General features: G+C 41.4%; 1 protein-coding gene and 1 long non-coding RNA gene across 6 annotated transcripts in view; one reads left to right on the forward strand and one right to left on the reverse strand.

Moving 5' to 3' along the window:
- LOC121097776 overlaps window positions 1–16,056 on the forward strand; it is a 45,183-nt gene that overhangs the window by 3,203 nt on the left and 25,924 nt on the right. Inside the window, exon 1 of one of the 5 annotated variants that reach the window (XR_005831078.1) lies at window positions 15,014–15,091. The exons of the other annotated variants lie outside the window; for them this stretch is intronic. This is a non-coding gene — a long non-coding RNA (uncharacterized LOC121097776). Of the gene's footprint in view, window positions 1–15,013; window positions 15,092–16,056 lie in introns of those variants that run through there. 5 annotated transcript variants of the gene reach the window in all.
- On the reverse strand, window positions 11,733–14,959 carry POP4 (POP4 homolog, ribonuclease P/MRP subunit). Its single transcript, XM_040615068.1, has 7 exons — window positions 14,895–14,959; window positions 14,755–14,807; window positions 14,068–14,291; window positions 13,363–13,440; window positions 13,125–13,186; window positions 12,671–12,772; window positions 11,733–12,185 (listed from the first exon to the last, which is right to left on the reverse strand). The coding sequence occupies exons 1-7, from the start codon at window positions 14,899–14,901 to the stop codon at window positions 12,049–12,051; spliced, it is 663 nt and encodes a 220-aa protein (XP_040471002.1). The 5' UTR covers window positions 14,902–14,959; the 3' UTR covers window positions 11,733–12,048.

Here is a 16,056-nt window from a genome sequence, read left to right on the forward strand (position 1 = left end):
CAAGTTTTTAAGTGATTGTCCAAAAATCATACAGAGAGTGCTAGAGACACTGCTCAGAAATCCTGGGAGCCGAAGCTGTAACTGGGCTTTTGGCCACAGAACTGAAATGGGGGAAAAATGTCTGAAGACATTTTCTTCAGATTTGCTGCTCAGGGTGCCTTTAATTGGTGGAGATAAGCTTGCGAGTACAATTTTTTAAATAAAAGCTGAGAATTAGTAGTAATTACTAATATAGTTCTTCCACTTGCCAAAGCTGCCTTGTGATACCTCTAGGCTCTGGACAGAGGATCACCACTTCTATCAATCTCACCCACTGTGGGCTCTGCTTGGTGTTACACACCCTTCTGGTTTTCCCCACCAGGTGGAGGTTCCCCAAGTACTGGTGGGAGCTGAAACCACGCGTGAATTATTTACTGCTGACAGCAGGTTGCAGCATTCAGGGTAATAGAGGCAGCATGCTTTGGCCCGTGTTTAGTGGTGAACCGCTTTGCTAGAACATTTTGGTGACTTCACATTTAATGTCCTGTTGGAGACATGTGAAGTGTTGTGGTGGAGGATTTGTTACAAAAGACGTTACAACACTGTACTAAGGAAATGAATGAGTAAAGCTAGTCACCAGCTTCTGCTGCCTCAGATCAGTCTGAAAGTGGCAAAAAGAATAATTAAGTCTGTGTATTTAAAACAGTTCTGTAGTAACTTGGGGTGTTGCCAGGTTAGGAAAGGACATGAAAGGTCCTGACAGTGTTCTTGAACAATAAACATTTTTACTTGAAAGATCTCTGCTGGCTTTATTAGGAATGCCATTATCTTGCTTTGATCTGACTCCCTAGGACTGGCTGCTCATACAGCTGAGCTGACGCCGAGCAAGTAGCCAACAAAGGAAAGCCCTGACAGGCTTTCATACCTTTAGCGAAGAGTTTCTCTTCCCCTCAGATGTATGTCATTTTACAAAGGCTCTTTTCAGTTTAATGTGTTCATGGAGATGGCTGTACGCAGTAGGACATCTCTGTTGGTTAAGGGGCAGGGTTTAGAAGATTTGCTCTAGACTTGACTGGTGCTGTCCCACTGCTCAGCATGGAGCTGCGGGGAGGTCAGCAATGCTCCTTGCCTGCCCTGCCTGTGGAGCCCCTACATCTGCAGGGCAGTGGGTGGGAGCTGCTCTGGAGCAAGGCCTGAGGGAGCAGCCATGGTAGAGCATCTCCCACTGCAGGTTGTGGGTTTTATTGGTTGGTTCATTGTGTTGTTTTTGGTTTGGTTTTTTTTTGGTTGTTTTTTGGTGTTTTTTTTTTTTTTTGGCAAGTAGATTTTGAAGCAGAATGGGGCTTTGTTGGCCTTCAACAGAGTGAAAAAAACCAACCATGCCTTACCCTGTGGCAACCGGTCATGCTGGGTAGCAGCATACTGCTGGGGTAGGCAAAGGCACGTTTCAGTCGCATCAAATACACAGCTTACTCTGGGTGACTGCAGCAGTGCTGAAGGGTCTGCAGAGTACAAGCCTAGCCTATTCTCTCATCTGAGTATGTCTGTTTAAGGTTTAGGACACAGAGTGAACATAATATTATATCTGCGTTTATTTGGCCTTTGAACAAGGTAAGGAGATGAGAGTATTACATCGATGGTTCTGGGACATGTACGACTCCCTTGAAGAGTATATCCTCTCATGAAGGAAATTAAAAGTGTGGCATTTTAGCAGTTGGAAATGTCTGGCTTAGTTTGTTCTGTTTCCTGATTTCATTTTGACATGGTAGGCAATTCAGAAAATACATTTGCAGTAAGGAAAATTCAGTTGTTATGGGAACATCTGAGAAAGGCAGCTGACAGAGTAAGGCATGCACCAGATTAGCAGTACACAGACGCAGTAAGAAGGCAAGTTCATGTAAGGTAAGGGAGCAGTTTCTAGGCACTGTCTGCTTCATGGGTGGTTTTTGTCAGAACGGGGGGGGGGGGTCGGGGGGAAGAAAAAAAAACAACTTTAAAAACTGTGAGCATGTGGCTCCATCTTCTGGTATCAAAGCAAAATGTGTTGCTCTGGGGATAGAGGTGAGGGGAAGGGGATTGCTATAGCGATTTTGTTGGCTGCAACAAAAGCAACAACAAAACCAACAGCAGCAACAACAATAATAATAATAATGAATTAAAATACCTGTACCTCAGAGCTGAGCCACAAGTTATTAATGTCGTTTTCCTGAAGCTACAAACTGTTCTGCTGTATGGGAAGAAAACTGTCTTTTGAAACGTTCTCTTAAGTGTGTGGCCCCAAAAGTGGCTTGTCTTCCAAAATATAACTCTGCTCAATAACTCATTGGTTTCATGTAGCATGGACCATACCAGTGGAGCCTGATGCCTGTGTTGGTGCTAATACTGTCGCCTACTTGTAGCTGTAGGATGTTTTTCTTTGTTTTCCCCTCTCCAACAATATCTTTAGCAAAGTAGCTAAAATTCATGGTACATCTTCACTGAAATGCTAGTTGCGTAGAAGTAGGAATGAACAGTTCTTTGAGGTAGACTGCCAGAAGTCAAAAGAAAATAAAGCTGTTTTATTACTTCACCAAGCAGTGAATGTTGTTACAGTGCATATTGCGCATGCTTAATTGAGCTTGATTACTCAATCTGTTCACCTTAGTAGCTCATTTTGTTTTAAACAGAAGTAAGTCATTGTTCAAAACCAGAAGATGTTATCATTCTTTGGGTAAGCCTTGGGTTTTCTAAGTAATTCTAAAGAATTTCCTCAACTTTATTGCCTTAAAAAAACCCACCCCAACAACCAAACCAACAACACAACCAGAAACAGAGGTAATTATTGTGATATCATTGCAAATACGAGGTATTGCACTGCAATGCAAATTTAAAAATTTGGATCATGTGTTTTACTTATTTTAATTCCATGTACATGTATGTTTCTCTTTCCTCTGGATATTGAGCCTAGTATATAAGGGACCATGTATGCTTTGTATGAAGCATTAGTTTTAAGTTGTATGGCTGAACTGTGAGAACGAAAGTGAGGGAATGTAAATTTAATGTCCCCACTGCTTCTGTCTGTCCTTGTGCCACTCTTCCACTAGGACAAGTGATGATTCGTTATTTGCATGCAGCACTTATCCATGGGGAGTGATATGTGGAGGTCTGCTTGGAAAGAGTGTGTTCATGTCAGTCCAGCTCCTGTATGGCAGGGAATCACATCACAAGAATCATCCCTAAAGGAAGCACTACCCAGGGCTTCTCATCACGGCCTCAGCAGCAAGGCAATGGATCAAACCCAGAGGCAGAACTAGCCTTTATGCTGCAGTTTGGTGCTTTTAAGGCCCCACACAGAGGGAAGCATTTTAAATGGCCGCAGGCTGTCCTGATACAATATGATTGCATTCTCCACGGTTTGCGTTTAGCATTTCTAACCTGTCATTGCAGCCAGAGTGCATTGGGCCTCCCCTTGGCAGTACCTGAGGTGTCCTGTTGAGGCTGCCTCCAGTTCCGACGATTTTTTTCCCCTCTTCCCTATATTTAACTTTCAGCGTCATCCTGTTTCATTTCACTGGTGATTCCAAGCTTTGATTTCTAGGGTCTGTGGTTCTCTCTGTATCCTGTGGATTATTCTAAAGGGATCTACTCATCTTTCTGAAAGATGTCACAAGGGTAGCACCTTTCAATGACACTAACAGTAAATAAATACTACAGACCTCTTTTATTAGGAAGTACAAACGCACAACAAATCCTGCCTGGAGTGTGTTTGATAAATCAGATCTTTTGCAGACATCTGGAGATTGTGTTTGCAAATCCCCAGCCAGCTTGTTTTGTAGTCATTGTTACCATAATTCAGGTTAATGTTGTTGCCACTTTTTACTTGCTAAAACGCATGTGGTGCTTTATTGCTGAAAAAAAGTGGCTGCCTTGGAACAGAAGTTCTTTTAAAACCCTTCCTGGAAGTTTGCTGTTTGGAGAAATAAATGTCAGATCAATTGTCCTAGCTGCAAAGTGCCATTCTGAAAATGCAGCTGTGAAAAGAGATTACTTGGGTACTGAAATGGGGAGTGTGTAAGAATCTAGATTGAGAATTATGTAGTGATAGACACCTAAAATAACAAGTGGAACAAGTAAACTTTTAGCTTTTCCTGGAAAAATTTGCTTAAAAAATACTAGATCCCAAGTGAGAATGCTCATGCCAAGTTTTAAATCTCATTTGAATTTTTATAGCTGTTATAATCTCTGATATATAACCTTGGAAGTAGGGTCTCGTAACAGAAATGCCGAGTCCCTTGACTATTGCCTTGCAAAAAAGAGTAGCTGTAATAGGCTACAATTCTGAGACAAGTTTGCAAGGCTGGTTTATGTCTGTATATCATCACTCAAATGGGTCTAAGCTGGGCTCTTCACATTATTTGAGGGTATTTGTGTGTACGTGATCAGCCGTATGCAGCTGTTCCAGTAATGTCAGCCTTTAAGTATAACAGACACAATCCAGCATATCCACTGAAATGTTGCCACAGAGAGAAGCTTGGAGCTTGGACATGCTGTCATGAAAAGTAAAGAAGAGCTTATTTTCTTTTTTTTCTGTCCTTATTATTCTGTATTTCTGTGCAGGAGTGGAAGTTCCCAAGGAGCCTGGGCTGCAGAAGGATTCCACGTGCCAGTACTCTTTTCCCTCTCATTATCATACGCTTGCAATCAAACTCTAATTTTTGAAATAAAAAACCTGCAGGATTCTTTATTGGGACTATTAAACCTTCAATCTTCATTATTTAGGATGGCTACTTACCTTTTACTCAATGAAGCCATAATGCAACTGCTCCTATAAAAACTATTGAAATGGCTACTGTGGCAGTGAGTAGATTTTCCTCCGTGTAAAATAATCCTCTGTGAGTGAGACATAACTATCATTTACATTAATTAGGCAGCCATATAATGGGGTGTTCAATAGCTATTACATCATTTACATTCTTCAGTGAGCACCTCAGCCACCCAAGAATTATCCAGCTGAACATTTCCGAGTCCATAATTTTGAAATAGTCCTTTTGAGGAAGAATATGCATGGCAGAGTGTTGCAGACGATTTCACAAAAAAAATTTCATTTTACTCAGATTTATGGGATTATTTTAACATTTACAAGAAGTGCATAACCCTGTTTTTCCCTCCCTCCCTCCCAGAGTAACAGTGCTATTAAGGGGAGTACGTTTTGGTGCCGATACTATGTGTACACTAGAGGATGGCCAAGGAGCTTGCAGTCAGAGATCTGCTTGACAGCTGGACTCAGACACAACAAGCACTTTTTCTTAAATGTTCTGCTACAAGCCTGGGGCCCCAGAGCCACGTGGCTCAGCTGAGAAGCCCTGGCTCATGGAGGAGTGCAGTCATGCTTGCGGTTTTGAAGTCTTAACTTTTGCCTTTAACAAGCGTATGAGGACTTTAGCATTTATATTCAATTTTGGTTATTGATTTACAATTTATGAGGTCGACCAAAGTCCTTCGGCATTTCTGATAATTTCATACTTCCTAGAAACTATTACATGAATATTATAATTGATGTTCTAACTATAATATTTTTTTGTATATTTTAAGATTCTATATGTCATGAGGCTAGGAGCACATTCTGAGAGCTGAAAGAAATAAGGCTGAATTTATGAACTAATACACCGGGAAGAGATTTCTATTGACAGGCCTGTACTTTAACATGCTGTTCAGCTGGCCATGGAAGGTTATTAGAACATTGCTCAGTGCCTGAAAGTATATGAAAATAACATGTAAAGCAGTGTTGTTTGGCAAGTTCAGTGCTACAGCAATAGTTCATAGCAGAATGAAAAAAGTAATAGCCCAAAAATGGCTGGGGAGCAGGGCAGGATAGACTGAAAAGTCTAGGTTGTTTCTTCTCCTTCAGCATCCTGGTTCAAAGCTACTAGTTATGTTATTTTAGTCAACTGTATGCTCAGGTTTCTTTCTCTTCTTAATAGTTAAAAGGTACTGTACCTTATGTGACTAATACAGTAATAGAAAGCAGCAGAGAGCTCTCTTGACATGGGAAGCTCTTAATTAGATACTGAATGTCGCTGGGTTCTTTGTAGTTTTCCATAATCCCTGTCCAACAGGCAGAGTGTGCAGAGCTAGGTGTCAAAGCCCAAGCCCATCTGTAGGCAGAGCACCAGGTGCTGTTTGTTTGGCCACTCAGGAAGTTTGTGTTTGCCAGATATAACTGCTCTCAGCAGCAGTGGATGCTTGAACTTCTATTTTTCACATTCACTCATTAATTTAATTAAACCAGTACACTGAGGGAGATTTTTGCCTTACTAAAAGAATACCTTTTCATCACACACTGTGGGGAAGATGACTCAGAGCTGGAGTGAGTTGGCATAGGAGTAACAGATTGAAGGAAGGGGAGCATGAGGCAAAGGTTGGTCAAACTTCTGCAAAATTCCATGGATTCAGCTGCTGTCAACATGTAATTTGACCTGGTACATAGGACCATGGTCTGATTAATGTGGTAACACGACAAGATTTGTAAATCCAGTTTTTATTAGTCTAACAAGACGTGTGAAGGTGAGCACTTGTTATAGAGGTCAACTAATATGCTTTACTTACCAAGGCCCTGCATGCTAATGAGGTCATCTAGAGTGCAAGAAGGCAATACAACTGGAATACGAGGCACAGCTGACAACAGTTAGTCTTTGAAACTACTCAGGTGTTTTCTATATCAAGAGAGCTTGTTTGGGATTTTGGTGTTGCCCAAGAGGCTAATTGGGCATTTGACTCAGCTGTGATGGCACAGGAGGCTAGCCTGATGCAGCTGTTACTGGTTAGTGGGGACCTTCTATCCCACTGGTACTGCTCAAACCTCACATGGTGTGTAGGCTTGAAGAAGATGGGGCTGGTGGAGCTGGAAAAGAGAGCTTACGGATTGCTGAAGCCTTGTACTTGCATCACCCATGGTAAGGTTTCCGTGGAGGCAAAGGAAGATTTATTAGGTAAATTGTAGCGTGCTGAGGGAGAAGCTAGGAATTAACTGTTCAGTGGTCTTCAGTGTGAAGGTGTCAGTGACTGCAGCAGGAATGATAAGGTGACCAGAATTTTTTGTTAGAAAAAGTTTTTGTTAGTTAGAAAACCTGTCTGTGCATGTGTTGGGACTTGTAACTGGGGAATGGGTGAGTGTAACTGCTCAGGTGAGGGGCTGAGGAGTCACCCTGTTCAGATAAAAGCAGTGCCACTCTGGTTTTGAGAAGACACTGTTCCCGTTTCCTGAAAATATGCTGCAGATGCAGAGGAGCAAGATGGTGTCTCAGGTCTAATGCAGTACAGTGGGTCCTGCCAGACATCACAGCTGTGTTTTAAGTGAGTTTTAATAGGAATAGGAGGAGGTGTAAGAAAAAAAAAGTGAACTTTTCTGGTTATATGTGGAGTTATAAGCAAAGATGTAAATTATTTGATGGCAAACCGGTCAGTAGCTTTGTGGTGCTCCCTGGTTCTTCAGCACGTGCGCACCAACAGAAATGCCCGCCAGGGTGTGGGCCTAGGTGGCTGCAAGAGCTCTATTGCAAGCTCACTGTTTCCAAAGTATGCTGTCAAATTCCCAAAGAAACCATTCCTTGGAAAGTGAAAAGTTTGGGTAATTTTTAGATGGTATGCTGTGGCTTTTGTTCATTTCTCAAGGACTGTTTTGTGTTTATTTATGGGATGTTAAAGATTATCTCTAAATACCAGAGGAAAAAGTACCAATGCGGAGAAGGACCAATAGCCTCCAGCTGGTTAGTGTGACACATGCAGTCTGCAGCAAAATTGGAGTATCTTTTTCCCTAGAAAAGTGGAAGTCTGCAGGGGATGTACAGAATTAGCAGTGTTGCAGTAATGATTACCTGCAGCTTTTCTCTGCAGGCTCTTTCCCCTACCACACTGATTCTTCTTCCCTTCGTTACTCGCTCTGAGCGCTGGCTCACTCTGTTGTTCCTTCTATACTCTTTCTCACCCCATGCCATTTTTTTGGTCTGTCTATCAGAAAACACCACCAATGTTTCCAGTCAAGGTTTCTAAACCTGTGATTTGCAAATTATGGTGAAAATAGCTAAGCCAGGTTTGCCTACCTTTTATGTGCACACCTGAGAACAGTAAGTTTTCATTTTCAACTCGTACCAGCCTGGCATAGCCATATTCTGTCCCTTTCCAGTTCAACAGGGGCATTATCCTAGTAAAAAATACTAGTTGCCCTTACCAGGACTACTACTTTGGAAAATGCAGCTACTTATTAGGGACTGTGTGTTACCCTTCCAAATTATTTTTTTAACAAGAGTTGCTTGGTCAAAGGTTGTAAGAGACTTTGAAATAATTTCTAACCTCTTGCATTGATGCAAGTCCTCCCAGATGTGAAATATTAAAATGGATATAGTGAGTCTGCCAGAGGGACAAGCTTGTCCAAGACTTGCCAGTTTATTAGGAAAGGCTCTAGTCTGGATCAGAGTTTTATGCTTTCTCTCATGCTTCTTTAAAACATTGGGTAGCTTGAAGATAGTTAATGTCAGCTCATGCTGCTGTGACTTCAGTGATTTTAATATGATTTTCCCAAGGAGAGTCCCAGGAGGTTTTGGGGGGTTTCCATTGTATTGCCATGCAATCCATCTTTTAGAGGAAATACAAAAAAACCCCACTTCAAATAGAAAATTCTGTGTGTTTCCTTGGATGTGACTTGGCTTTAATTTTGAGCACTTTCTACATATATTTTTATTTTTTATTTTAATACAATTAATGTTTTAATTTTAATAACAATAATAAAATAATATAAAATTAATAATATAAATAATATAGTATTAATAATAAAATTTAATTAATATAGTTATGTGGTGTTTGTTTTCCCATTTTTACTAAAGTGTAATTTATTCAGTAACTGGATTGTTTACAATTGTTTCAGTTCAGATTGGTTATAAATATATTTATATATGTATAAATAGGAAAGCAGAAATGTGTGTAACATAGTGAGACTGTATGTTCTTCATTGTTGTTCATTATTTCCTAGTTAGCCTTTTCTTAAGTGAGAGTTCAGGTATAAAAATTATTGCAAAACCCATGTTTGCTGCATGCAATTCAGAGTTAAAGATATGAAGGAAGGTGCTTATTAGAGACAGCTGTGATTTGTTCTCCAATTTTATAATAGTAAATCTATGAAGATTTACTGTCTCAGCTAATGAAGAGAGGGGGAATGGTCATGAATCAGGAGGGGAGGACTGGTGAGCAGTCATGTTCATGTTACCCAGTTTCTAAGGAAGTTCCTTCAACAAGCAATGGGGAGTTTAATGTGTTCTAGTGAAAGATGAACACAGAGCCGTGTTCTGGAGAAAGCAGATGGGACAGGGGTTTGGTTCAGGGAGCTGATGGGTCTACAGTGATACCAGCAGTCTGTGGGAGCGATTTAGCTTAAGTGATTTATGGGGGCTGTTTGGAACACCTCACTGAGTCATTACAAAAAGGCCTCTTCAGGTGATTTACCAACTGCAGTAAAGGCATCTTGATTGCGTTGGCTGTTCAGTGCTCTTGTTATTCTTCATTTGTCATCTGTCTTTATGTGCTACTAGAGTGTGATTACTTTGAGGAGACCTTTGAACATCTCTTCAGCATTCTTCACTGTAAATAATGAATGCCTTGCTATTATTTATCGAAAAGGGCTGCTAGATGGTGTTTGTCTCTTTTGGTTGCTGCAGTAGTTGAAAAAATGGAAATGCCAGTAGCTATGGGAAGTTGTATCATGTTCATCCACGTGGCAGAATATGTTATGTCCTTCACAGCACAATGAAACATCATTGTGCCTAATTTCAATTTGTATGGCATTCCCATTAATGACATCTATTTAAGACGTTGTTGTTAATTAACTGGACTATGCCAATAAAGTTCTGTTAACTTCCTCCTATTAATTTAATATTACAGGCATTTAACAGATGTCTTAATTAGATGTTAAACTGAATGATATGAGCAAAATTAAAATTAGGTCATTGTCCTGAAAGGAAAGTTTCTGCTATGATTTATGCTTTCTACAACTTTGTTTTTCCTTCTAACTTCTCACAGGAAATCAAGGAATTTAATTTCGGAGAACCTTCAGAGGAGTAAGGACTACTAAGCAGAATACTAACTTGTGGCTAACAACTTTAACACATCTTGTTCTTATCTCACAGATGTAATTAATTGAAAAAAAGCTTCTACTCTTTAGCACTTTTAAGTGTGTCTATCCATATTTTCAAAAGCTTTCCTCGAGTTTCTTTCTCCTGATTTCCTGTTGGTGTGAAGTGACTGTGTTTCTGTATATAAAGTATACATCTCTAGCAAGAACACTGTTTTCCCCATCTCAAGGGCAGTAGTAACCTCTCCCAGCAACAGGTCCAGAAAGAAAGTAGGAGTGGAGGCCAGCTGGCCCGGTGTGTGCATAAGTGATTGGGGAGGGCTGGAGGCGGTGATGGTTTGCTCATGGCAGGTAAATGCTTTGTGTGCACGCAGTGCAGGTTAAGAGCTCTAGCTGGAGCCGGCCTCCTAAGCCCAGTACTAGGCTTGGGTGTGTAGTGTATGAGGAACAGCTATGTTCTCTTTAAAGAAGTGTCTCTGGTTGCCTACAAGTGCTTGAATGGTGACATGGAATGTCTCCTCTTTCTAGATTAAGGTCTTCTGTGTGATCCTGAAATTGAATTCATATTTTAAACTGAAAGCTACCTTTACAATATAAACACCATAGAGGCTCTATTATAACTGAAAAATATTTAAGTGATCTAAATACAGGGGTTACTCCCACCTCCCAAACAAGTCAAACCTGCCTAGTTGGTGACAGATTGTAATTTGGGCAATCAAAAAAGGATCATGGAAGTATATAGTAACCCCCCCCCCCCCCCCCCCCAAAAAAAATAATATGAAAAAAAGATTACAAAGGGGCTGAGGATACATGGAGCATATGAACTCAAAGCTGAACAAGTGCTGGTGCAAGTATAGGGTCTCCATTACAACTGCTGTTGCAGACTGCTGCAAAAAGCAAGTATTTATAAAAGGTTTACACACTAGAAGCTTCTTCACAAGTGGTGCTTTATGAAGGTCAGTCTAGAAGATTTACGCTATGAACCCACCTGACTTCCTCTGTTTGTGATATAGCACTTACAAACAAGTGATATAAATTAAATGCTGTCCACACTAGTCTTTTACATTGTATGTAATGTATATTTTAGTAAGAATAGAGGTGTTTTTAAAAGTGTGTAACATAGACATTGTGTCTATGTATATAAATAGGCTGGAATAAAGCTCTGTGAACAGAGGTTAAATATTCATAAAGCAATTTGGTGGGTAATTAAGTACAAGATTGAATGGGGGTCACTTCCATCTTTGAATTTCTACTTTCAAGTGCTTCCCTCTGATGTGATGAGTTGCATTCCCTGTACTCTGGCATGACAATATATATTTACTAGTATAGATGTATCTGATTTAACCTCAAAAGTAGCAAGCTATTAGTAAGCACCTGGTAAACAAACAGCTTGCAGGGCTGCACTACATGTTTAGTATGATGGTAGCTTCATTCATATATATATTAATCTGTAACAATGTTAACCATGCAGAAGGAGATATTCAGGGTAAAACCTATCAGTTGAAACAATGGACTTGCATATGCTTACATCAGGCAAAGATGTTCACGTTGGGGTAGGAACAATGAAAAGAGCAGTTCTCATCACCTACAGTCTCGTTGTAAGCATACAGTAGACAGATAAAGCCCAATTTATACAGAAGGCAACAATAACATGTCAGAGTTACAAGATATAATTTTAATTGTGCAAATTTATAGCTATACATTGAAACAGAAGCCAGGTAATCAATACTAATTGTGTACGTTTAGTAACAGCCAGAATGTTATGTACAATTAACAAACCAGATACAAAGTCCAACAGTCTGAGAGACTGCTTTGAAGACAACAGATACTAGTCATTCTTCAGTAAGAAGAAATGCTTTAGAAATATTTCATGGCTGTTCAATTTTCAATCTGCCAGAAAACATGGTCTTTAAACTGGAAAACAGCAGAGTGTTTAGCAGAAGTATTAATACTTCTGATTTTCCATGAAATCATAGGTCAATAGTTCCTTTCAACTTGAATTTTTTGGCAGATCGCTCGCTTGCTCTAAGCTGGAACTTGCTTCCATAGATGTAGGAAATGAATCCATCAATCTCCAAGCTAAACACGTTGTTAAGTTTGGGAACAACTGAAAATACAACAGGAAAGAAATTAACAAATGTGGACGAATGTAAGTCTCTCCTATGAAAATATACTGATGTACAAGGAATATTATTCATATGTAGCCTTGAGGCTTACCACACTTCCAAGGTTTTTATGCTTTACCAAGAGAAGAAAAATAACCAAACCCTTCTAAATTTTAAACTAATTACAAGTTAGTCCTCTTGCAGGAGCATGTGTGTTGCAGAGAACATCCTGTATGAATCAGATGAATGAACCATGTGCATAATCATGTTGGGTTCACTGGAAATCCATTTTTTTTATTACTTGTTTCTACATTTTTGGCAAGATACTGGGCTGTTAAGCTGTCAGTGAAGATACTGACTCCTGCCACTCTATACAAGAAATTGAAAGCACTGATGTAAAACAATAGAGATGTAAGATGAACAATGTGTTCAAGAAATTTCTGATTATTCAAGTTGAGAAAAGCACTGAAGAAATTGTCTGTCTTACCTTTCAATTTGTCCTCTTTAGTGATAATTTTGAAGACATGTTTAAATTCCTGTAGAATGATTCCTGTTATCCCAACGTAAGAGGGGCACTTTGATTTTGTGACTGAAGGAACAGAAATATATATGTATTATAAAATTTCAGATGCAAGCAGTTTATTTACTTTTCTACAGTTGCCTCACTATTTTAAAAACTGGTGTACAATATTCTGAAATAATGCAATTACAGTAATAACTGGTAAAACTTGCAGTTAATCTTTGAAACTAATAACATGATTTTCAAGTGCAGTTGAAGAGTAATTAGCATTGGTAGGAGAGAAAGAACCCATCAACCTACGGTCTCAACTATGTGACTCTAGAGTTAATGATGTTGAAAAGAATTTTAAAATAAGCACCTGAAATAAAGGAGTGTCTGCTTAACTTCAGATGACTTCATAAAAGAAAACAAAACAAAATACCTGTAACAATAGCTCCATGGAGATCAGCTTTTAGCAGTTTGCTCTGAACCATGTGTGGTTGCCTTGAAAAAAGGAAATAAAATGATATGAAAAGTTAGGCTTACAAAATGGGATTGTGACTACTGACATCATGGTCAATGTACAGAAACAGCACATACTTCATTACTGCTTGAAACATCATAGTTACTCAGTATCTACTAAATCAAAACGACACTAATTTTAAAATATCTCAACTTACGCATCTGGTTTAAGTCCATGACATAGGTCTCTGATATATTGTTTCCAGAGTTCATGTAGTGGTAGAAAGATGGCGTATCTGCAGTAAAAAAAAAAAAGAATTTAACTATCAAATCTACTGGCTGATTCCTGAAGTAATCTGTGTTTACAACAGGATGAAGACTAACATTTTAAAGTTTTTTAATCTGCTCTCATAACTTAACCTGTAAGGTAAGCTGTGCCAAAAACCATGTTTGCTTTATTAAAAAAATAAAAAGCACAAAGTATGTTTCTCTTTATCAGCCCAAAATGGTGAGGTGTTTTAGAGGATTGGGCTACATCTAAGACTGAAGAGATTTCTATCTACTCTTTTATCTCCCCGCTTAGTTCATGTTAGCAACAGCTGAGGCTTTATTCAGTGGGCATTAGTTTGAGGAACCTGATGCAGAATTTTGACGCTCTGGTTACAGGCAGTCCAACTTCAAAAGAGGTGGCTCTATTTGGGTTTGATTTCTTGTTACATTTAGATATACAAAAGGAAAGAGATGCAGAAATGAATTTTCTAACCATACAAAGAAGGGAACAGTTTTCTCATGGTGAAATGCCACAGGGTCTCAGACTGACTTTACGTGCTGAAGGGTTAGTATCCACATACATACTACTGCTTTTACATGCTTCTGACATACTTCCCACTTTTATTACACAAAGAATATATTTAAGATCATACCTTTGCTGTTGGGGTTCAATTTCAAACAGGCGCATATCTCTCCTTTGCTTGGCGGTAAAACCTTTTGTTTTCTTCCTCTTTTCCTTTGTCCTTTTTTTGGAGTAATGCTCAAGAACTACAGCTTTCCGAGTTAATATATCCTGAATAGCTTCATCTTTCATTTTTGGCATACTACGCTTCAGGAAGGCATTTACAAATGCTCTGGCCTCTTCTGGTCCCTGAGGCTAAAGATATTTCAAAAAGATAGCTCAAAATATTGATTGTTACCTAAATGAAGGACTTGCTGCCGACTAGTTTTATCCCGTTGACAATCGCCATAGGAATTGGTTCTACGCGTAAGGAATAGTAAATGGTCAAAGCGTTCCCGTGCCGAACCCTCGCGTGCGCAGGGCCGAGTGCCGGCGAGCAGCGGCCCCCCCGGCCTTGCCCCCACCCCCCCCGGCCTTGGCCGGCGTGCGGAAATGCCGGGTCTCGCGTTTAGCTTGGAAGGGCGCGTTCAAACGCGAAAGCGGCGGGGGACCGGTCCCGCCCGCGGGAACGACCTCGCGCTCGTTCCTCCGGTTCCCGGCAGGGTCTGTGTAAAACCGTGTGAGGAGAGAGCTGAAACCGTCGGGTAAACCCCGGCAGCGCTCCGGGGGCGCCCCCGCCGGCTGTGCTGCCGGGCCGCGGCTCCGCGGGCGGCGGTACCTGGAGGCGCAGGTCCCCCGTCCCCTCCGGCGGCAGGCGGCGGTACAGCTCCCCTGTAAGGCAGAGCGAGGCGGGCCGTCAGCCGGGGCCCGGGCCGGAGCGGGCCATTACCCGGGCCCCGCTCGCCCAGCGGCGCTCACCCTCCATCGCGACGGCCGGCAGCGCTTCCGGCGCAGGCGGATGACGTGCACGGCGTGACGTGCGCCTGCGCGGAGGGCGGGCTGGCCCTAGGGCGCCCCCCCCTGGCCGCCGAGTGAGCCCGCGGGGCCGCGGCTGGCCGGCTGCTGTATCCCAGCGGGAGGAAGCTTCAGGCAGCAAACAACAAACGGCAGTTTTGGTTTGGTTGTTTTTTCCACCCCCTATAATTATTATGTGTTGAAAATACCTTAGAGCAGTTTCCGGCGCTTGTGAGGCTCGCAGGGCGCCTCAGAGGTGCCAAAGCCAGAGAGAGGCCTGTGAGGCGGGCCCGGGGGAGCAGGGCTCAGGCCCCGGGAGCTCTTTGAGCCCGGGTTGAGGCCAGACCTAAAGAAACTGCTCAGACTTTCCCACAAGTCATATATGCAGAGTGCCAGCCTTGGTGCCTCTCGCCAGCTGTGTGGGGTGTAGGCAGCTCTGGCGAAGGGGGAGCCCAGCCTTCTCCGGCCTTGCCTGATGGCTGCGTGGCAAAGTCATAAGAGACAAAGGACGAAAGAAATGGGATGTCAAAATCTTTTCAGAAAATAAAATTAAAAAAAAAAAAGGGGGTGGGGGTGGGGGATTGTTAGATTCTGATTGCTAAAAAGGTTTTACAGAGAGTTTGTATTACTTAGTGCATCATAAGAAATACCATATTGTTGCTGTCTCCGCACTGCTGGTTAGGGTAATAAATCCCAGCCTTAACCTCAGGTTTCAGAGGCTGCACTGCTAGAGGTAACCAAGATCCCGGTGTGTCTTGGGAAGAGGAGCCTCCCTGCATGTACCTGGGTTATTGCCTAACATGGCTGGCCCTGGGGTCCCCAAGAGCTCAGTGTCCCTCATAAGTCACAAACTGTGCTGGACTGTGGTTTAGAGGGAGGCGTTCGCTAAGATCAAAATCCAAAGAAAATGTAAAACGGGGAAGTGACATCGCTTATTGCAGCTGTGAGGTTCTACAGAAGGGGAAGCTGTGGCCAGGGTAGGTTGTTAGATTAGCCCTTTACATTAAGCTAGATAGGGGCCGTTTAATACCTGTAACTTCTATTAGCTGTCTGAAAAGTCATGTTACTATTACACAGGTTTATTTCAGCAGAGATGAGGATACAAAGTTAACATTTTCCAACCAGC

This window comes from Falco naumanni, chromosome 15 (assembly GCF_017639655.2).
Source record: "Falco naumanni isolate bFalNau1 chromosome 15, bFalNau1.pat, whole genome shotgun sequence".
NCBI classification, from domain to species: domain Eukaryota; kingdom Metazoa; phylum Chordata; class Aves; order Falconiformes; family Falconidae; genus Falco; species Falco naumanni.

Coding starts and splice junctions, on each gene's coding strand:
- POP4 (XM_040615068.1), bottom strand. Junction 14,292..14,754: donor CGGGGGACCTGCGCCTCCAG/GTACCGCCGCCC, acceptor AAATATCTTTAG/CCTCAGGGACCAGAAGAGGC. Junction 13,187..13,362: donor CATGGACTTAAACCAGATGC/GTAAGTTGAGAT, acceptor CCTTTTTTCAAG/GCAACCACACATGGTTCAGA.